The sequence below is a fragment of the Mus caroli genome, chromosome 18 (assembly GCF_900094665.2).
Source record: "Mus caroli chromosome 18, CAROLI_EIJ_v1.1, whole genome shotgun sequence".
Classification (NCBI taxonomy): domain Eukaryota; kingdom Metazoa; phylum Chordata; class Mammalia; order Rodentia; family Muridae; genus Mus; species Mus caroli.
In genome coordinates this window covers 70,126,810-70,149,388 of record NC_034587.1, presented here as the reverse complement: position 1 = coordinate 70,149,388, position 22,579 = coordinate 70,126,810, and the positions used below count along the sequence as shown (strand labels likewise).

At 40.8% G+C, this 22,579-nt stretch overlaps 1 protein-coding gene across 2 annotated transcripts in view; it reads left to right on the top strand.

Moving 5' to 3' along the window:
- Smad4 (SMAD family member 4) overlaps positions 1–22,579 on the top strand; it is a 55,343-nt gene that overhangs the window by 7,716 nt on the left and 25,048 nt on the right. For both annotated transcript variants that reach the window (XM_021150940.2, XM_029471826.1), the window contains exons 2-4: positions 8,323–8,699; positions 10,399–10,573; positions 11,168–11,197. In XM_021150940.2, coding sequence (XP_021006599.1) covers positions 8,451–8,699; positions 10,399–10,573; positions 11,168–11,197 — 454 coding nt within the window. In that variant the 5' untranslated portion in view covers positions 8,323–8,450. The remainder of the gene's footprint in view (positions 1–8,322; positions 8,700–10,398; positions 10,574–11,167; positions 11,198–22,579) is intronic.

Below are 22,579 nucleotides of genomic sequence, written 5' to 3'. Positions count from 1 at the left end.
CCCCTCCCCTCCCCTTTTTTTCCTGTCATGGGTTTGGTAATGAAACTTAGGTCTCATGCTTGTTCCCTTACTGAGCTACGTCCCTTAGTCTCAACCCAGTAGGTTTCTATACAACAAGTCTCAGAATTCAGGTTCCACTTAATAACCTTAACTGATCTCCATTTGCTAAGTTTTGGCATTGAATAAGAGATGGATATCCATTATTATCTGAGAGGGATATTAAAATATTCTTCAATTATACATATATCTGTGACACATTTTCTTCCTGCATTTTAAAATCCACAGCTGATTGAATGCTAAAGAAGGTAGAATCCAGCTGTTATCTGTTCATCTACACAGTAGAAAAATTTGCACAGATATAAAATAGTGTCATTTTGTTTGTTTGTTTGTTTGTTTGAGACAGGGTTTCTCTGTGTAGCCCTGGCTGTCCTCGAACTCACTCTGTAGACCAGGCTGGCCTCAAACTCAGAAATCTGCCTGCCTCTGCCTCCCAAGTTCTGGGATTAAAGGCATGCACCACCACTGCCTGGCAAATAGTCTTATTCTTATATTATTTTTTATAAAAGTTATTTAGGCTATCATTAGTGGGCCTTTTGAAAATGAATTAAATTTACTTAAAATTTTAATTTGTAATAAGATACATGTTAATGTAAGCCATATTTTAAAAAATTAGGGTCAGAAAATAGACAAATTTGTAAATAAAGAGAATCAGAAAACAGTTTGATGGGAGTAGTTTTAAAGTAACTAGTTCTAGTTCAGGAACATGTAACAGGGGACTTTGTTGGCTTGAGTTTAGATAGTTAGATTTAGGATCCCAACCATTATTGTCAAAATCACCTTTTAGACTTGATTTCCTGTTAAATTCACAGGGTAACTCTTACCAGTGTTAGGTCTAGTGTAAAAGGGACTTCTTCCCCTCCGTTGCTGAGAAGGTCTCATGGATTTCAGGTTTCTAGCCTGTCTCCAGCTCTCCAGTGTTACAAATTTAGGCATGTGCACAATAATGGTTGAGATACCCTGGATTGATCCCCAGGCCCACATAAGCTAGGTATCTTGCTATAGGTAGGCTGTCTACCAACCAAGCTCATCCCCAGCCTTTAAAGGGCTCTTTTTCTTTTCAAACATCCCTTCCCCATTTTCCATCAGAACTTAATATCACTGGCTCAGGTTCTTTCCATCCCTGGGACTACAGTGTGGCCAGGATGCTCTGCCTAGGAGGTGTCTCACCTGCCTCAGTGAGGTTTTTCCTGGAAAATCAGACTGCCTTCGCAAAAGGGTGAAATATATGCTGGCCTAGGAAATAGATGCCATATATAGTATTTATTGATTCTTTTTAAACAATATGATAGGTACTGTCTGCGTGACTTTTAATTTATGGCAAACCTCCTGCCTCAGCCTCCCAAGTGCTAAGATTACATATACGTATGAGCCATCATGCCTAGCTTCAGAACCTGTTAATTCTAAAATCAGATTATTTCATTTAAAGCTGGTGTTGTAAAAACATTTAAACCTAGGACTTAGGAGTGAGCGACAGCACGTTCCCATTGTCTCATACTGTTCATTCTAGGAGCAAATGTTCTTTTTGCTGCATTGGTTGTGTTCATTTACTTTATGCTTCTAGATGTTGTCTCGCTACTCAGCTGTCCGCATAGCATCTAAGCTGTAGCTTGTCACAGGGAGGTAAGGCTGAACAGTTGCTTTTCTTGCTTATGTTTAGAATTTTTTCCCGGTCATATTTCACTAAGCCAGCACCTGCAAGAGAGCAGACCTCTTGATCTTGTAAAAAATATTTCCATGCTAAGTATCAGGTTTAGAGTCACTTACCAAAACACGTAACTTGTAGGAAGCGAATGCTCGTACAGTGTATGTCGTAGAGTTAGTTCCCTGTGTCTTTCTCACCTCTCCCCACACTTGGTGCTCACCCTCCTGTGGACTCCATCCCAGCTCCTGATGTCTGTCCTGTAACGGGATGCTGTGCTCCTCCTCCTTCCTGACAGAAACCTACTCTGACAGAATATGTGACTCTTACATCACCGCCCACTCTCCTTAGCCTGGCAGTTCATTTTCATGTGTGTAGACAGTACTATTTTACCAAGTATTCTCATGGCTCCCTCTCCTTGAAATTTGCAATAGCCCAGGAATTATTGTCATTTTGGGTAGTTTTGTTTTGTTCTGAAGGATAGTCTGCCTGCCTGCCTTTGAAGGATGCTTGGTACTCTCCTGTCCTTTACCGTTAGACAACCAGTGATTCTCTGCTTCTCACTTTCTCTTCCCGACAGTGGCCATCAAAAACTTTGCCCAACTAAGAACTAAACAGGCCCGACCCTGCTCCACTTCCACTCTCCGAGAACAGTCACATTCAGACGGTTAGGACCAGAGTCCAAAAGTGTCTCTAGACATTGCCAGATGGCCCTTGGGAGACTAGTTTGTCTTGTTGAGAATCAGTGGTATTGCCATATGACTGTGGCCAATCAAAGGCAAGGATGAGTAATAACCTTTAAAAGGAGATGCGGGACTCTTCCCTTCCTCCCTTCCCTCTCCCTAACATGGGAAGAGAGCGCTCTGTCAGTCTCTGAGATGGGCAGTGGGTGGGAACACCACATGTATCTGAGATACAGAACAGCTTAAACAAAATATTTCTTAAACAGTAGGTAGTTGGGGACTTGGTTATTATAACTGTACCATAGCCCTTTATAACTTGAGTAATGTGTTATAGCAAGATGGAAATGTTTTATGTGTCCGTTTGCTTCCATATCTCTTTAGTTCTTACGTGTTTGGTAGTATGCTTGGATTTCTAGATGTGTTGTGCACACACACGGACGCGCTAGGGATTGAATCTAGTCTTCATAGGTACATGTTTCACCACTACCTTCAAATCCTAGATCCCAGCACTTGGGAGGCAAGAGGCAGGCAAATTGAGGCCAGCCTGGTTTACAGAGTGAGTTCCAGGACAGCCAAGGCTACACAGAGAAACCCTGTCTCGAAACCCCCAACTGCTCCACCAAAAAAAAAAAAAAAAAAAAAAAAAAAAAAAAAGAAAAGAAAAGAAAAGAGAATATTTTGAATATTTTATGAGTTGAAATCTTGTTGCATTGCTCAGCTTTTTAAGCCTTTATACTCAGTTTTATTTGACGTGGATATATAGCATATAAAAATAGGTATACTGGTAAAGCATAATTTATTTAATAATTTTGCTGTACATAAAGTTTTATAATTTATTGAAGATCAAAGTAAATTTGTGTACTGATAGGATGGACAGGCTTGTTGATTTTTACATAAAGAATTAGGTCTTTGCTAAACACTTGAAGCTGCCAGATAGAGAATATTTTCTGTGTTTTCAGAATTGGTCCGTATTTTGATTTTTGTGGAGATCAGTGCTGAGAATACTGCCTCACACACCCAGTATAAGGTGGAAGAAGGATGTTTAGTGCCAATCTCAAACCCAAGTTCATTAAGCAAGTAAAAGAAAACGAGACTCAGGGCTGCCACTCAAATGACAGTTTTTTAAGACCAAACATTCTAATACAATATAATCCAAAATTACACTAACTTGATACATAATGAAGAATGCTGGCAGGAAAATACTGTCTTTTGTCCTCTGCAGTTAAACCATTCTGAAATTAGTAAGAGCTGGAAACTGCAGTGAGAACCCAGTGAGAGTGGGGAAGTACTGGGATACCGGCAGAAATGCCTTGGCTAGATTACTTGTTTTTTTGCAGGTTCAAAAACCTCTTAATACTGGTGTGTGTGTGTGTGTGTGACCTCTACGTTTAATTTCAGGACCCCTAGATGGGATCATAAATTAGAGTTTAAGAAACTGTGTCCTCAGTGGCTTCCTGTCTGAGCTTCCCCGTTAGCTGGTGCCGCTGATATCACCACTACACCAGCCAGAGTCAGTTCTTACGAGTAAGCAGTGCTCTTTAAGGAGTATTGTAGACATTTGTATGAGAGGGCCTTGAAGGTGGGGTCTAAGTGATAGCATTCTGGAAGACACAGTGAAGAATTACCTTGGCATCTCACAAAACTTGAAAATGTCCTACAAACTCACATAGGAGGAAAATAAAATTAGTGTATAGACCAATACTAGGAATTAAATTTTTCTTATTTGAAGATTTTTTAAAATTTTTTTTTATTTTTTGACCTTAATTTGCCATTTGAGAAAAATCAACATCACCAACATATCCCAATATAATGTTTGTCTTAAAAAGTCTGAATATGTAACTCTCATGTTTATGAGGCCACATAAAGTACAAGTATTTTAACTCCTTTTTAAGAATGGGTTCCAGAGTTTAACCCATGCTAAATATATATTCTGCTGAGCTGAACTGTGTTCAAGGGCCTTAAGCTCTCTGTTTACATCTCTGATGTGGTGGTACACCTTACCGCAAAACACAGGTGGGTCTGACTGGGGGGGGGGGTCTTTTCCCTCTTCTAACTACTAAAACTGTTACATTTCTTTCTTTCTTCTTTCTTTCTTTCTTTCTTTCTTTCTTTCTTTCTTTCTTTCTTTTTTTTTTTTTTAAGATTTATTTATTATGTGTAAGTACACTGTAGCTGTCTTCAGACACACCAGAAGAGGGCATCAGATCTCATTATGGATGGTTGTGAGCCACCATGTGGTTGTTGGGATTTGAACTCTTAACCGCTGAGCCATCTTTTCAGCCCCTGACAGTTAAATTTCTTAAGTAGATTGCATTTTAATTTCAAGACAACAAAGGAGCTGTTCTAGGTTGTTACAGAAATGGGATGTTGGTCTGAGAAAATGCTTTTTTGATCCATGCCTACTAATGTGTAGCTCTAGAGTGTTTGCAAGTGTGGGTTTGTGACTTGAGTCAGTTATGGCTCCTGAATGGCTTTGTATACACTGTTGCATTTCATTACTCAGGGAGTCTGTAGGGTGGGCAGGACAGATAGATACTGTGCCCATTTCATTGACCAGACCACTAGGAGAGATTTAAGGAGGTCATTTATGTTGTTAGAACTTTAGTTGGAACATACAGCTCTATTTTATCCTGTCAGTATTTGCCCACGTCCCATCACATTTCTATAGTCTAAAGCTATACAGTGTAGGAATACATTTATATCACTGCTGATACTATTTCCTTGTAAGAAACTTCTAAATTATATTTAAGATCCTTATGATATAAGGAATACAATAAATCTAAGATATGAGGAAGCTGTTTTTATGAAAGCTAAGTTATTTTTGTGTTTAAAGAAACTTAAAATTGATACATCGTTTGCAATACTGCCAGGCCCCAGACAGCCTACGTTTAATAAAGAATGACCTTTCGTATAGACACCGTGGAGAAAATGGTTAGATACAAATACTTAAACTATACATTGGTGCAAATTTATAATAATTATGGAATGTAAATGAGTTTCTTTGCAAACTTAAGTTTGTCCCAAGACAGTACCACAGAAAAAAAATAGTACAGTCAGTTTATGGACACTTGCTTGGTATGTGTCATGTCTTTTTACGTTTTTTACTGCTTTGACAAAGCACCATGACCAAGGCAACTTAGAAAAGAAAGTGTAATTTGGGGCTTGCTTCCAGTTTCAGAGTGTGAGAGCTTACATGTTGAGACAACAACCACGAGGTGGTGGGGCAGGAAGACAATGATGAGAACCTGTGTGACCCTCCCCCAGTGACACACCTCCTTCAGCAAGGTCACACCTCCTGGTCTTATCAATTTGGGACCAAGTATTCAAACATAGGAGCCTGTGGGGCTATTTATATTCAAACCACCAAAGTCAGGAACTACTTTGTGTTGGGAATTTGAAAGGTGAGACTCTGTTTTCTAAATTTGTAATGTTTTTTTTTTTTAACTCTGAGAACTGAAAGACAGATATGGTGAAGTTACTGTAATATGGTATGTAAATATAATAAAGGATAAGAAAGATGTACCTTAAAATTGAGGGAGGGGATCAAGTAATACAATAAGAAAGAAACAAACATATTAGGGAAGTAATTCTCAGGGATTGAGAGCAAGGTGACAGTTTAGTAGGAGAGACCCTTGGGAACAATTAAAATATTTTGTCTGTAATTTGAAAGGAAGCTAGGGCTTAATTATTGAGTGGTTAAAATGGTTTTGACTGTTTTAGGCCGAAGAAATGTTATGAGTTAAGTGTGTGAAACACAGCAATGTGTATGTTGGACAATATGTGGGACTTAACCTGTCCTAGCAATGGGTATATGATGAGAATGACAGTTCCCGTTTTTGGTCCACAGGTGTTTTAGTCACACTGTTCATTTGCTGAACAGTGAGATGGAAAAGACACCAAGACTAAGATTAGTCGGGGGCTTGCTTACAGTTTCAGAGGTTTAGTCCATTATCATCATGGTGGGAGCATGGCACACTCAAAAGAGTGGGAGCAGTAGCTGAGCTACATCCTGTTGTGGAGGCAGAGAAGGCATGAGGAGGGCTTTAAAAACTTGAGAGCATACCTCCAGTGACACTTCCTCCATCAAGACTACATCTCCCAATCCTTCTAATCCTTTCAAATAGTGCCAGCCCCTGTGATGAAGCATTCACATATTTGAGCATATGGGGGCATGTTTATTCAAACCACCACAGCAGGCGTTTGTAATATGGAAATTAAACTAGTGAGTCTGGCAGTGAGAGGTATTAGACTAGATGTACTCAGGTTAGATTGGAGACTTTCTTCTGTTCTTCCAGTCTGAAGATTGAATCTTGGGTCTTCAGCATGCTGAGCAGGTATTTTATTACTCAGCCATCTCCTGGCCTTAGGAAAATTGTGTGTGTGTGTGTGTGTGTGTGTGTGTGTGTGTGTGTGTGTNTGTGTNGGGGTGTATGGCAGACAGGTAGCTCTTACTGAGTTGTACAGTCTGGCATTGAATTGATGGTTTTCCTGTCTCAGTCAACCAAGGAGGTAGGATTACAGGTGTGCACTACTATGCCCAGCCAAGATTTATCATTTCTCTTCTTGTTTACCTTTCCTTTTTTGACTATACAGTGATTTCTTGTACTTCTCCCTTCCTCCTTTTCTCCATAAATAAATAATTACTTAAAAATAAGACTTTGGGGGCCAGGCGTGGTGACGCATGCCTTTAATCCCAGCACTTGGGAGGCAGAGGCAGGTGGATTTCTGAGTTCGAGGCCAGCCTGGTCTACAGAGTGAGTTCCAGGACAGCCAGGGCTATACAGAGAAACCCTGTCTCGAAACAAAACAAAACAAACAAAAAAAGACTTTGGGCACGGTGCACATGGCTGTCTTTTTATGTGACCTTTGAACTGTGAGTGATTAACCTCTGTCATTGTCTTTGTATATTTTCTCTGGTATGCCTTATTAGGAGAAGCTCTAAATGGATGCGTTTTGAGTAACATCCTTTAAAAACCACTATCTTAGGATTCCGATACTGAGTGCTTGATACTGAATACCATGTACAGTACACTTCATACTGTTTTTTTTCTCCCGAGTTCTCCTTTTATTTTCAGATTCAGGGGTTATAAGTAACTCTTTGTCTAACATCTTAGTCTAACTGGAATCCTAATCCTGCTATCTGACCCCGCCCACCCTGTGCAGATAGTCCTTATCTGGGAAGTGTCTCTTCAGTGACTGTTTATTAGCTGAGTTTAGCTTCGCATTTAGAGGCTGATGCAGGGGATTGTGGGTCCAGGCCAGCATGGAGGAAGACCTCGTTTCATCTTTTTATTTATGTTTATACATATCAGTAAGTGATAACTATTGACAGACATGAAAATTTCCTTCTTTACGTGGGGTATAATGAGTTGAGAAGCATTTTAAAAATACCTTTAGTGCAGCAGTTTCAGCCTATGGGCTGTGACCCCCTCTGAAGGCTGAACGGTCCTTCCACTGGGGTTGTGAATCAGATACCGTGGGTGTCAGATAGTTACATTATGATTCACAACAGTAGCAAAATTACAGTTAGGAGGTAGCAACGAAATAATTGTATGATTGGGGTTCATCACAACTTGAAGAACTGTATCAGGGTTGCAGCTAGGACGGTTGAGAAGCACTGCTTCACAGGAAGTGAGTGCTAAATACCAGTGGCCAGTATGAGTTCTAATAAATAACTAAGGAAAGAGCTAAGGAAGAGTTCGGCGTAATGGCACATTTGGTAACACTATTTAGTATGCCTATGCAATAGTAAGGAGACCTGAATTTTTAATGATTTTGGAGTATCAAAACTAGCTTTATTTTATAATTAAGCCATTTCAAACTTTAAGCATTTTTAAAACTATGGGCATTGAGTCTTTTGACTTAAATGGAATAGTTTTTCTTCCCAAAATAATTGTATCTACCTTGTGAAATGTGTTCTCATGTCTCTTTCTTTCTTAGGTCATCCTGCTCACCAGATGTCTTGACAGTTTTTCTTGCAACATTGGCCATTGGTTTTCACTGCCTTCAAAAGATCAGAATTACTCCAGAAATTGGAGAGTTTGATTTAAAAGAAAAAACTTGAACAAATGGACAATATGTCTATAACAAACACACCAACAAGTAATGATGCCTGTCTGAGCATTGTGCATAGTTTGATGTGTCACAGACAGGGCGGGGAGAGTGAAACGTTTGCAAAAAGAGCGATTGAGAGTTTGGTAAAGAAGCTGAAGGAGAAAAAAGATGAGCTGGACTCTTTAATAACAGCTATAACTACCAACGGCGCTCATCCCAGCAAATGTGTCACCATACAGAGGACATTGGACGGACGGCTGCAGGTGAGTCTTGTGTGGCTTCTGTGCTGCTAGAGTAATAGATAGTTTTAAATTTCCTCTTAAGTTACTACCAATTTAATGTGAGCTCCATCTCCATATATTTATTTAATATATTTAGAGATTTATTTTTATCACTTGTGTGTGTACAGATACTGAAAGAGGCCAGAAGAGAGCATTCCCAGATGCTGCCATCCGACTGCTTGTCATAATAGAGCACTGGGCATTCTCAGTGCTGGGCCATCTCTTAAGCTCAGTGACTCTGTCTCTTGGCATACTGTGTGTCTTTGCCAGTGTGCATGATGAGAGTATGTGGAGAGTACACAAAAGATGGCTGTTATCATTTTTATGTTATTATTCAAAAATTGTGCAGTGAAGAAAATGGGAACACCAACGAGAAGCCCTGTATTGAGAGCTAATCCATGTCCAGCACACCGGCATTCGTGTCATGGCTAACACTCCCTCCCCACCTGCCTACCCTTGCTGGTATTGTAAATACACAGACTGATTCACTGGACTCTTGAATTTAGGTTTGTTACACTGCTTTCATTGGTATGAAACGAGCAGTGGTCACTCTTTTCATTTAAAGGTGTATCATATGTGTGAAGAAGTATGGAAATGTGATGGTAGATTTTAGAATTTTATTTCTAGATTTTAGGCATAAGTTTTGACAAATTCATACTTCTTTCATTTTTTTAAAACCTGAGTTTAGGCCTTGAAATTGAACTCTGGTCAAATTCTTGCTGTAATGTGTGATCCTGGATAGGTTATTTATTTTTTTTGTAACTCGGCCTAACCTAGAACTTGAGGGGTTTTTCCACCTCAGCCTCCTGAGTGTTGAGATTACAGGTGTGTACTCTAGGCTCTAATTATTTTGAACTTTGGATTTCTCATCTATTGAAAGGATAGTTGCAGGCTGAAATCGGCTGTGGGAGTGGACTTGTGTGTGGGATTCTCAAACCTGTTTTTCTTAGTGTATGCTGAAGACATCTCACTTCTATGGCCTTACAAGGTGTGAAGATTTCTTTTATCTTGGCAGATAAGCAGGTCGTCAGGTGACATACCTGAGCATCCTCAGTTCAGTTCTGACCCAGTCTACTCGCAGATACCAATCATGATCGTCTGGTTGTTTTACCTGTGCTTCTATCTGTCTGCTGTAAAGAGTTCCCACAGTCCCACCCACAGGCTCCAGTCATTTCCTTAACCATCTAACTGAGGAAGCCTTATTTACTATTATGAAGGTTATTGCATAGGCAACGTAAACTTTACCTCCATAGCCTCTCCAGGAAGACCACTCGGTCAGCTATCCCAAGCTCTCAAACCTCGTTCTTCCCCTCCCCTCCCCTCCCCTCCCCTCCCCTCCCCTCTTCTCCTGCAGGTTTAATTTTAATTACCTAGACATAATTTATATCATTGTAATTAACTCTATGTTATAACCTTTCCCTTCAGCAGAGGTTGGGGAGTGGGGGCTAAAGTTCTGCCATAGTCTTTGCCTTGATTGTCCTCTCCTGATGATACTTGGGAGCTGTAGCCTTCAGTTAGCTTAGATCTCAGAAAAAAGAGACACTTTTAGAAGCCTAAGATTTTAGTTGTGTACAGGCTGTTGGAGCAAAGCCGTGTGTGTTCTGCAGTGTCACAGATGCTCACTCTGTGTAGTAAGTCACGCGAGGACTTACACCTAATAAGTGATTGTTTCTTTTCCTAGGTGGCTGGTCGGAAAGGATTCCCTCATGTGATCTACGCCCGTCTGTGGAGGTGGCCTGATCTACACAAGAATGAACTGAAGCATGTTAAATATTGTCAGTATGCGTTTGACTTAAAATGTGACAGTGTCTGTGTGAATCCATATCACTATGAGCGGGTTGTCTCCCCTGGAATTGGTAAGTTGACTGCCACTGCAGCACCTTCATAGATGTGAAAAGGGAGAAGATCCTAGTCATAGTAAAGGGAAAAGATCCTAGTCATATTTTAATTTTTCTAACTTAAAGTTTGTGTTTGAGGACTACTCAAGACTTCAAATGATGTTAAAGAAGCAGAATTAAAATTTTATTTAGACTAGGTCTCATGTCCTGGGCTGGCTAAGAGCCAGCTGTGTAGCCAAGCATGGTTCCTGGTCTGCTCCTCCAGTTCCTGAGACCTGGCATTAGAGGCATACACCACCATGCCTGGCTCAAGAGTTAGGCAATTTCAATGAAACGTAAAAACTTAAGTCAGAACAAATTTGTGTGTTTTTTCTTACTTCCAGAACTGAGTATATAAAATTGATCCTTTATCTACTTAGTACATTGTTGTTGCAAACAGTATGGGAAGCATTAACATTTATACCCAGCATTTACCCCACTTTTACGTTGAAATGGCTCATGAAATTTTGTAATCTCTGGCTTAAATTGATGTTCTGTAACTTAAAATGTAATGGAAGATATGTTCATTGTAATGATTTATGTTTTATTTTCTTTCCCTTTAAAAAAAATAAGATCTCTCAGGATTAACACTGCAGAGTAATGGTAAGTAACTGGATTCTTGTAACTTTTTCTATTTTCTTTAAACATGTATTGTTTATTTTTTGTTCATAAACAAGTGATTTGTGTAGGAGCTAGTAACACGAGAAAAATTGCTACACTGAACATGCAGATTTTGTAGAGGAGGTATGTAGTAACATTGAAAATTGGATTTATTACATTTCTTTATTGTATACATTTGAATGTTTTGCCTGCATGTATATCTGTATCATTTGAGTTGCTGCCTGTGGAAGCTGTAAGGGGCAGTAAGTCCCCAGTGAGACAAAAGGCTAAAGTGCTTTGAGATGAGAAAATCTACTTGGTTTTATTTTGGGTATTTTGGTAGATATGAAAATGGGGTTTTAAAAATTGGTTTATTAACAAACTGTAATCTCTTTAAAAACCTAATTTGTGGGGATGCTTTCATTGCCACCTTAAAAAAGTGAGCTCGTGTTGTACAGCAGGGAGTAAGGTGGCGCTTTCTTTGCTCAGTTTTACAGTTCTGGAAGGGCTGTTTGACTTTAGTCTCTTCTCTTCCAAGTCCTGGTAAGAGAGGCATGCCAGTATTTTGGCTTCAGGTTTCTAGAACTGGGGTTGGTGGTAGTGGGAGCTCTGACGGACGTTCTGGGGATAGTAGCTTTAGAGTCACTGAAATCTCTGCCTCTGCTGACTCAGGACATGTTGAACATTAGCATCCTTCAGGGCATCACCAGTCTCCGTCCATGGTTTTGCAGTTAGGGTTTAGGAAGCTGTAGTGATACTTTCAGAATTTCAGTGTGCAGTGGTTGTGAAGGTCCACATCAGCCTTGTGGATCCCCCTGGTGGTAGATCTGTAGACAGTCCTGCCTGCTTTAATTTGCTTAGAAAACAGATTTTTCTCACATTTCACTTTTGAACTGGACAAAGAGATAATAGTGGGCCAGGAAATGAGAAGCTGAGAAGAATGAGACGTTTGCTTCCTGTCAGCTGGGATTGTGTGCTCGTCGGTTCTGGTACAGCTCATCTCTTTCCTGACGCTGTGACCAGTCTGACCCATGTATTCATTTTACAAATATTTAGTGAATTTTTTATTGCCTGCTACTGTGCTAAGGGATATTGAAAAATGTGTTACATTTCTTCTATTCAAAGTTGAGTCTTTTGGAGGAAAGAAAAAGTTAACAAGACATAGCATGCTGTGGGGTGAGGGCTTGCCCATGGCAGTAACAGAGTGACCACTGACTTAAGCTTTCTTTGTCACCTATGGAGAATTCATTTTTTCCCTCATACAAAAGTTTACAATCTTGTGACTTCTCTAAAAGGATGCTTTAAAATAGCTTACAGTTATTAAATAATTATTGTATGTAAGGCACTGAGCTAAATGAGTTATGATTATTTTAGTCATGTTCTATTGCTGTGAAGAGACACCAAAGAAACTCTTACAAAAGAAAACATTTAGCTGGGGCTTGCTTATACTTTCAGAGGTATAATCCGTTTTCCTCATGGGGAGGAACATGGTCCCATGCACACATACATGTTAGCTGAGAGTTCTACATTTGAATCCAAAGGTAGCAGGAAAAGAGAAAGATGTTTACCCTGGCTTGAACTTTTAACACCCCAAAGCCCACACTTTGTCCAACAAGGCCACACCTCCTAATCCCTCTCAAGTATTGTCATTCCCTAATGACCAAGCATTCAAATACAGGAGGCTGTGGGTACCATTCCTAGTTAAACCACCTCAGTAAATACTGTGCCATTGCCCATTTCATGCTTTTCTGTGCTAGGTGAGATTATTTTCACTTTCCCTGATTAGGAGATAAGAACCTAGAGAGCAAGGAACTTGCTCAGCTAGGAGTCACAGTAATGTGGGTTTGCTATGAAATACTAAACCACAGAAAAGAGTCATAAAGTCAGGCTCCATGAAGTGAGAGAGTCATATTTGATCTATCTCATTTGTTACAAGAATATGTGGAACATGGGTACACAATCCATTTTTCTTTTCAGTGAATGAATTTGTTAAATATAAACTCAGGGGAATATTTTACAATTTGGTATCTATAATGGCTATTCTTAGTTGTCAACTTGACTACATCTGTAATTGACAAAAACCTCCAAGCAGTTGGGCACACCTGTGAGAGACTTTTAGTTAAATTGGAAAATCCAGATCACTGGAGGTTGGAAGACTCACCTTAAATCTGAGCAACAGATTCTTAAAATACATGGAAGAAGGAAGCTTTTGTTCTTTGCCTATAGTTACCCTTGTTCTCGCTGGCAAGTGCATTTGTTCACTGATACTAGAGCATACTTCTTCGGGATTCCAGTATATGCTGAAGACCAGCTAACTCGTTGAACCTTGTGGACTGGGTAACTGCTGGATTCTTGGATATACCTTAGGAAGACAGCCATTGTTAGACAAGCTTGACTACAACCTGTAAGGCACTCAAACCCGTATTTTTTTCAGTCATTTTACTAGTTCTCTTCCTTTAGAGACCTCTGACTAATAAAGGGTTGTGGTTACAGGGAAACAGAAGTTTAAGGATGAATTCAAGTATCTGGACTAGACTTGGACTTTTGCCAATGCCTACAGTTACTGAAGGCTCCCCTGAAAGTATGGAGAACACTCAAAGCCCATGGTTAGAAGTATTTAAAGGTTTGCTCTTTGGAATAGGGAATTTAGTGTTCTGTATATAAAACTTTTGACAATATGTGGAATAAGGAAAATAATGATGTTGGTTGCTTCTATCATTTCTGCATAAATTGACAATTGACAAAAATAAGTTTATGGATAAAATAACCAACTTTTAGTATCTCAAGATGCAGAAGCAGAGGAAAAGAATAGAACTTAGTGGAGTACTTGACTAGCTCCAGGTGTGTATAAACAGCCTAAAGATTTCTAAGTGTGCCCTGGAAGAGAATTTCCTCTCTAGCAGCCATAGAGCTGAAAAGTTGCAGAAAATGAAATCAAAGCCCTCATTCCAAGATTAGACTTGAAAGATACACAACTGGTGGTTCACACTACATTTTCCTTTAACTCTCCTATTTGGCTTATGCAGAAGACAGATCCTAGATCATGGAGAATGACAGTTGACTGTTGAAAACTTAATCAAGTAGTGACTCTGATTGCAGCTGCTGTACCAGATGTGGTGTCCTTACTTAAAGAGATTAAGATGTTTAGTGGACCTATTTGGATTCTGGAGACAGCACATCTTCCCTTGGGTGTGTTATTCTGGCTAATATACCAAGTGATTTGGGACTCTACTAGTTTAGAATAGGGCCTGGAATAGGAGAAGTTCTTCAACAAGCATAGACTCACAATCTTATAGACTCTATTCTTATAGACTCATGGGTTGTCCCATGTGAGTAATTGACTGAGAAAGAGAAAATTGAGCCTAGTTTTCTGTGGTTCTGCATGTTAAACAGTTAACTGCATGTTACCAGTGAAAGAAAATCCTCACTGTGGGTAGAACTTGAGATAAAAGTGCACATGGTTGTAGTTTTGCTTTGAAGGAGAAATGGTCAGATATAAGATTGTTGAATGATTTGTTGGTTGTAGCCAGTGGTTTGATGGGATAGTCAGGGAATTGGGAAGAACATGATTAGAACATTGGAAAGACATTTGGGGAAGAAGCATGTGAATTGATGTCTTTGAATGGCTAAGGATGTGAAGATGCTTATGTCCGTCCCATGTACATGTACATCAAAAGGTGACCAGCAGACGTGTTCAGTAATCAAGAAGATAGGATGAACTGTTCCCTTCTGTGGACAGCCTTTCTCCAGCCATCCCTGTCATTGCCCAGTGGGCCTATGAACAAAGTGGCCATAGTGGCACAGATGGAGGTTATGTGTGGGTGAGACAGCATGGGCTTCCATCACCAAGGCTGGCCTGGGCACAGCTGTTGCTGAGTGCTGATCTGCTAACGACAGAGACCATCGCTGATCTTCAGATATGGCACCATTCCGTGTGGTGACCAGCCAGCAAGCCTGGTGGCAGGTTGAGAACATTGGACCATTTCCTTCACAGAGAGGGCAGTCCTTTGTCCTTGCTAGAATGGATACTGCTTCTGGTCCTGGATCTCTGTTTCTAGCATGTAATGCTTCTGCCAACACTGCCATCATGGACTTACAGAATGCCTTATCCACCACCATGGTATCCATACAGCACTGCTTCTGACCAAGGACCTCACTTCACAGCTAGAGAAGAAAGAGTAAGGGGATCCATTGCAGCTGTCGTGGTAGAAAAATGGATCAGTGTAGCTGTCTTGTCTTTTGCTACTTTGTGGGTTCTTCTCTTTTCCACCCTCTCCACCCTTTTTTCCTTCTACCCTTTCAATCTCAACACTAGATAAGAGAGAAAAAAGGATAGAGAAGAAAGGAAAGAGATCCCTGAATAAAGTCAGGGATCCAAGAGAGGGAGATCTTATCATTAGCCGACTTCCTAAGTTTGGTCTTTGCCATTAGGATATCTAATGTCTTCATTTGTTTCTTCTTTGCACATAACTGCTTAACAAACTGTAACCAACATAACCAACAACCCACCCGGCCTTTCAGGGCCTAGCATTTATACACCCTCCGAAAGGTTCTCAGAATTCCAAATGTACTGTCTGCAGCTGGCGAAGTCAAGGCCTCTTTTCCCCCACCAGTGAACGAGGCAGCTCATAGCTGCTGTGGACAATCAGAAGCAGCCCTGTGTCCCCCACAAAATTAAAACAAAAACATACAATATTTCTGTGTTTTTAAAGAAACCAAAATTCCAGAATTTTCACTACAAGATCAGCCTTTTGAAAACACAGCTATGGCACCAATTCGGGAGCACCAACCTCGAGGCCAGGAGCAGGCTTCTCCAGAAGGCAGCACATGCTTAGAATATGGTCTCTCCCACAGTTAGGACTGGTGGCTTTAGGACTTGAGAGGTAGGAAAGGGACTCATTCCACTCACCATCACCACTTTGCTTTCTGCCATGGAACCTTAAGTTCTGCTAGCTTAGAAATTCTGGTTGCAGAGTGAGTGCTTCTGCCAGGAGATACATCAAACATTCTACTGAACTGTAAGCGCAGACTTTTTCTTGGCCACTTTGGGGTTCTGATACTTTAAACCTATAGTCTAAGAAAATAGTAACAGTGTTAGGAAGGGTGATTGATCCAGATTGCTGAAAGGGAATTGTATTGCTTCTCCATAATGGAAGTAAGCAAGATTGGTCTGAAGTATACAGGATCCTTCAGTGTGTCTCTTGGTGCTACCATGACAGCCTAATCCAGGAAGGATGATACAGGACACAGACTCTAGGAATGGAAGTGTGGATCACTTCCAGAAGAAGAATAAAGGACTGCTGAGATGCTTGCTGAGGGGGGAGGAACTACAGAATGGGTAGTAGAGGAAGGAGTTATAATATGACTAGTTGCAGATATAATATTTATAATTGACATAAATGTTTCTTTCATATTTTGTTATGAATATGTTTGTCCAGATATTTGTGGGGTTTTTCCCTGTTACTTTTTTATCCTGAAGTGTAGCATTAGTTGAAATAACACCAGTGTTTTATTGTATCCGAGGTACTAATAGAGTGTCCTTCACGAAGCATTGTCACCTTTCTAAAGTACAGACCGTGCTTCTGGGTCTATGTGGGAGAGTAATCATGTTAGGTCTAATTTTGACCTGATTATTGGTTTCATTTGGAAAGGAAGCATGAAATAAGATGTGATTGTGTGTCAGGTCAACAAGGGCTAGAAGACGTGTGTTAGCTAGTGCTGATAGTCAGTTTGATTATAATAGAAACCCAGACCCCAACTAGGCATGCCTGGCGGGGACGTTTACTTAATTGCATCATTTGAGGCAGGAAGACCCACCTGAAATCCGGCTGCACCTCATGGCAGCCTATGTAAAGGCACAGAAGAAAGAAATGTTTGCTTCCTGCCTTCTTGCCCACACTCTGACTGGCAAGTTCACAGATGTTGCTGCTGAGGCCTTCCTTCACTGTCAGCCTCCTCCTCCAGGACTGCCATATATAGTGAAGGCTGGCTGAGACATGGAGTCTGGTGGACGGCACCCCTACTGGTTTCCTGGACTTTCCTTCAGGAGACACTATTGTTGGAGTAGCTTGACTGCATCCTGTAAGCCACTCTAGTAAATCCTTTTTATCAGTTCTGTTCCTCTAGAGAACTGTATCTTTTTTCATGGACTTAAAAAAGTATAGACTGTGCTTTTTTAATTAGTTTTTTGATAAGCAGTATAATTGGTCCACAAATGAAATAGTATAGAAAGGTATCTAGTGAAAGTGCTCCCAGACCTCTGTGCCTGCCTGAGTCACGTGGATTAGCCCCTAGTGTTTGCTTCCAGGGTTTCTTTGGTATTCATGCCAAAAATACATGCATTATTCCCTTATTTTATATATAAAAAAATCACAAACTGTGGACACTATTCTGGGCCTTGGTGGGTTTCCTTTTTTTTTTTTTTTTTTTTTTTTTTAAGAGAGTGATGTGTGTGTGTGTGTGTGTGTGCTTGCACGCATGCGCGTGCTCATGCATATGATTACTGGGTGTCATTTCTCTTCTTTTACTTTGAGTTTTTGGAACCATACTCAGGTATCTAGCCTTGGTGGCAAACCATCTTCTGAGCCCCTATATCATGTATATCATCATATTTTGTGTTTTGTGACTTGCTTTTTTTTTTCTCTCTTGTTAAAAACTTAATTACAGCCGGGTGTGGTGGCGCATGCCTTTAATCCCAGCACTCGGGAGGCAGAGGCAGGCGGATTTCTGAGTTCAAGGCCAGCCTGGTCTACAAAGTGAGTTCCAGGACAGCCAGGGCTACACAGAGGAACCCTGTCTTGAAAAACCAAAAACCAACCAACCAAACAAACAAAGAAAACCTTTGTTCCAGACTCTTATCCTAATTGATGTCTTAAGTTTCTACCAAGAAATGCATATTTTAAGTTAAATTGAAAAAAGAAAAAAATCCCTAGACTGGCAGCACTTCCAAACTTAACTCCCTCCTTCCTTCTTTCCTTTCTTTCTTCCTTCTTTTTCTTCCTTCCTTCCTTCCTTCTTTGAAATTGTTGACAATTTTATTTCTGTGCATAAAGTTTGATGGAAAACCATTACTAATTCTATTAAAACAAGCTGAGCATTTTAATTGAAAGCATAGTAAGTATAATTAATATACCATATTCTAAAATATAGCTTGAACATGTGCAGCATGCTGTTAAATTTTGCTACAGTGTATTTGAGACCAAGTATAAATTGTTACATGCATCAAGGGTGGATCACAGTTTATCACAGCCACCATTTCTTTGTCTTGCAAAATCTAATAAGTCTTTCAGGGGAGGAGAAATCAGACTGGTCAACACGGTACTGTATTGCCATTTGTACATCTGCATCATCAGTAGCTTCTTGATATGGCTTGAATACATTTTAGCATCATCAAGAACTGTGGTCACATATTGGAAGGCACACTTCAACATCCAGTTCGTAATTCTGGGCTCATATTCTGTAAGCCCCAGATCCTTCACGACTTGTGCTATCATCTGTGCATTTTGAGCAACCGTCTTGTCAGACTCCATGTTAGAAGATGATCAGGCATCTTGAACTAAATCATCCACATTCATGTACTTCAGTTCTGGTCTTGATGTAAGTTCTTTGCATAGTATGTTTTTTCCAACCCATGGTGTACCAGTGAGCAGTCTTTCATGTGCCTAAAGTGTTTTTTTTTTCCCCCCAATGTTTGTCAAATCAATTAAAGGGTAAGATGATGACTTTATCTTATAATGTGGCTGACAACCTAAGACAGTTGAGAAAAGATGCAGAGCTTACGGAACTTTGTCCTAGATTTTTAACCTAATCAAACTCTGCAGTCCCCATAAGACCTACCATTTCCCTATTGTTGTGGCACCTTTGCTACAGCCCTCAGACCTTCATGACAGGCTTGGGGTATCTGTCTCTGGAATGTAATGGCCTTGACTGAAGCAGGACTGTTACAGAAATGATCAGCTCCTGGTGTGGACAGGACGGCAGCCTCTGCTGAGAACCCTTTACCAGCCTTTGAGTGGGTCATCTGGTGCCTCTTGAAGGTTGATGGAACTCCTGCTCTCTGTAATGGCACTCACCGAAAGCTTTGTGATTCCCAGCTAAGTGGCTTATAAGAAGTTGCTGAGAGCCAGGGAGTGGGATCAGATTGGGGAAAATGGTCTCCTGTCATCTGATGGGCTTCTTCTTCACAGCCTGGAATAGAAAAAACAGCAGTATGGTAGTCCATAACGCCATGCTGTTCCCGTGTGGGTGTTGCGGGGCTGTGATGACCTTTCTATGCTCATAGTGGACGAACAGTTGGGCAACATCAGAGACAAGGTGATTAATCTGTCCTGTCATAGGTTTAATATTTTGGATACAGAGCCCCTTGTCTGGAAGTTGGCTCTTAAGTTCAGCTAACTCAATGGTCAACATACTCACACAGTGTTTTCTGCTTGCTGATGTCTTTTCACGTGGATTGCGCTATTGCTTCAAGTGAGTCAGGCCTGTGGGATATTGAGGAGAGTCATCAGTCAACCACGTTGGACTGGGCACCTGAGTGTGTGCTTGTAGACTAATGCAGTATCTTTACATTGGTGATCTTGAGAGACTCCTGTGCTGTGTGATTTTTAGGTGCATTTTCTTAGGTTTGACAACAGTCTTGTCTCCAATGGCTTGAGGATGAGGTTAAACATGGGAACTCAAGTTTGCCTATATAGATGTCCTTGGTGATGTATACCCAGGCACTTTGGTTCCCAGGGGGCCAGCATTCTTCCTCACCAGGTGAAGGGATAGAGACATTCTGTGTCTGATGGAGGGACTGAACTCAGCAGCGGGAACATTCCCTTCCTGCCCTTCCTGCATGAGTTGATCATCTTGAGAAGGATTCCCAAGACAAGGTCTGAGAAGGACAGTCTGGGGTTTTGGTTAGGTTCTTTTTTCTGCCAGTTAAAGAATTAAAAGGCAGAAAAACGAAGTGCAACAGGTGGCGTTGGCGTAATCTCTGAACACTGCAAACATCGGTGGAAAGAATCACAGATTCTGAGCTCTAGGAAAGTTTATCGGGGCAAGGAAACACACATATACAGCAGACAAATAGCGAAAAAGCCCTGCTGGAAAGCAGGCGGGGAGTTGGGAAGCTGAGAAGTCCAAGTTCCAGACTTGTATTTGGGAAGGGAGGCTTAGCTGTTTACAGGAGATGGCAGCTGCTGCTTCTGGATGTCACAGTCGCCTGTGGAGCTTCTCCGAGCAGTTCCTTCAAGTTCACAGCTGGGTCCTTTTATATTAGCATTGCCAGTAAGTTAAAAAAAAATCCTCAGTCACTTCAACAAAGCCCTAAATGTCCAGGAATTAAATGGAGATGCCAAGATCTTTCTGAAGAAAACCCCAGAATTTTGCTAAGAGCATAATTAGAAAACTAAAAAAGTTTAACCATACCCAACTAATGCCTTAAACAGGATTTTATTTATTATCATACTTTGTTCAACATTAGTATTTAGGGCCAACTTTCTAATTTAAAATTCCTTTTTCCATAGAGTATATTTTGTACTATTCCTTCTTCCCTAACTCCTCCCACATCCTCCTCACCTTCTTCCTATTGCACACTTGTGTATCACTCAAATCAGTCACTCAAAAAGAGGCAGAGGCAGGCGGATTTCTGAGTTCGAGGCCAGCCTGGTCTACAAAATGAATGCCAGGACAGCCAGGGCTACACAGAGAAACCCTGTCTCGAAAAACCCCCAAACAAAACAAAACAAAACAAAACAAAACAAAACAAAAAAAAACCCCATTAAACAAAAACAGAGGTTCAAATAACCATCAAGGCAAAAAATACCAAAACAACAAATACAGAATTGGTTTTGTGTTGTCCAGATACTTGGGCCTGCCCTGGAATGTGGTTGATATGCCTAGTGATTCGCTATTGGATAATTTTGTGTCTGCTTCACCATCTCAGTGCTGGGATGTTTGTTCGCTTTGAACTTGTACAGGTCTTGTCTGTATTGCCAGTCTCTTGAGTTCATATTTACATCAGTCCTGATGTGTCCTGAAGACCCTTTCCTTGCAGTCTTCTACCACCTCTGCCTCTTTACAGTCTTTCACCTCCTCTTCAGTTGCCCAGGCCTTGATGGGAGGGATTTGATGAAGACTCATGGGGCTTCCAGAGCCTCCCGCTCTCTGCAGTGTCCACTTGGGAGTCTCTGTTGATTTGCACCTGCTGCAAGAGAAGCTTCTCACATGGGACGGGCGATGACTCATCTAGGAGGACAGCAGGATGCCCTTAGAAGGCGTTAGCAGAATAATAGTAGTAATACATTTTCCTCTAGGGCCTATGAGCTATCTAGGCTTAGGTTTGTGACTACCTTAACAGTGTCAGGTATGGGTTCTATCTTATGAAGTGGGCCTTAAATCTGATTAAAAAAAAAGAGCGATTGGTTACTCTAGAAACATTTGTCTCACGATTACAGCAGTAAATCTTGTAAGCAGGTTGCTCTTGTAGGCTTGACTTTTTAATTGATAAATAGTAATGTGTAAAGTATCTTATCATTGAATTGTTTTCCATGGTAGTTTCTTGTAGATGTATTTTTTATTGTGTGTTTATTTTTGTGTCTCTGAGTTTGTGCATATGTGTGTAGGACCCTTGAGGCTAGAGGTGCGTCAGGAATTGGAGTGATATGAAGTTATGAACTGTTTGACCTGGGTGCTGGGAACCAAGCTAGGGATAAGCAAGCTGCTCTCTTTAACTACTGAGCCTCCTCTCCAGTCCCTACTGGAATATATGAGTTTAACAAATAGCAACATTTTCATGTTTCAGAGGTCAAAAAAGCGGTTGTGTACAGAAACATGAACAGATAATGCAGCATTTCTCCTGTTAGAAGTCTCAGTTCAGTAGCTAACCGGGATAAGGAGAGTAGCACGCTAGCTTTTCAGTTGAAGAGAAGGCCTTTGTGGCCTTTATACCTAAGACTAGATCAGTTCAGTTGATTGTAACTTTACAGTAGTTATCTACAAGTATAAGTTCAAAAGACTAAAGGCGCCGGGCGTGGTGGCACACGCCTTTAATCCCAGCACTTGGGAGGCAGAGACAGGCAGATTTCTGAGTTTGAGGCCAGCCTGGTCTACACAGTGAGTTTCAGGACAGCCATGACTAGGGAGAGGGGGAGCGGGAGGGAGACTGAAGGCTGGTTTTACTGGAGAGACAGCAGAGCCCAAAGCATTGTGCAAGACCACATGAGAAGGCTCTAAACAGAGAACTGACTGATAGGAATACAGTTCAGTTTCACACACACACACACACACACACACACACACACCAGCAAAGCAAATCAATCCCTAGTTGACTAAAGATAACTGTTCTTCATGATTTAGACCCTAGATTTGCTCACTAAACTGTGAAAGATTTAATTATTGAGT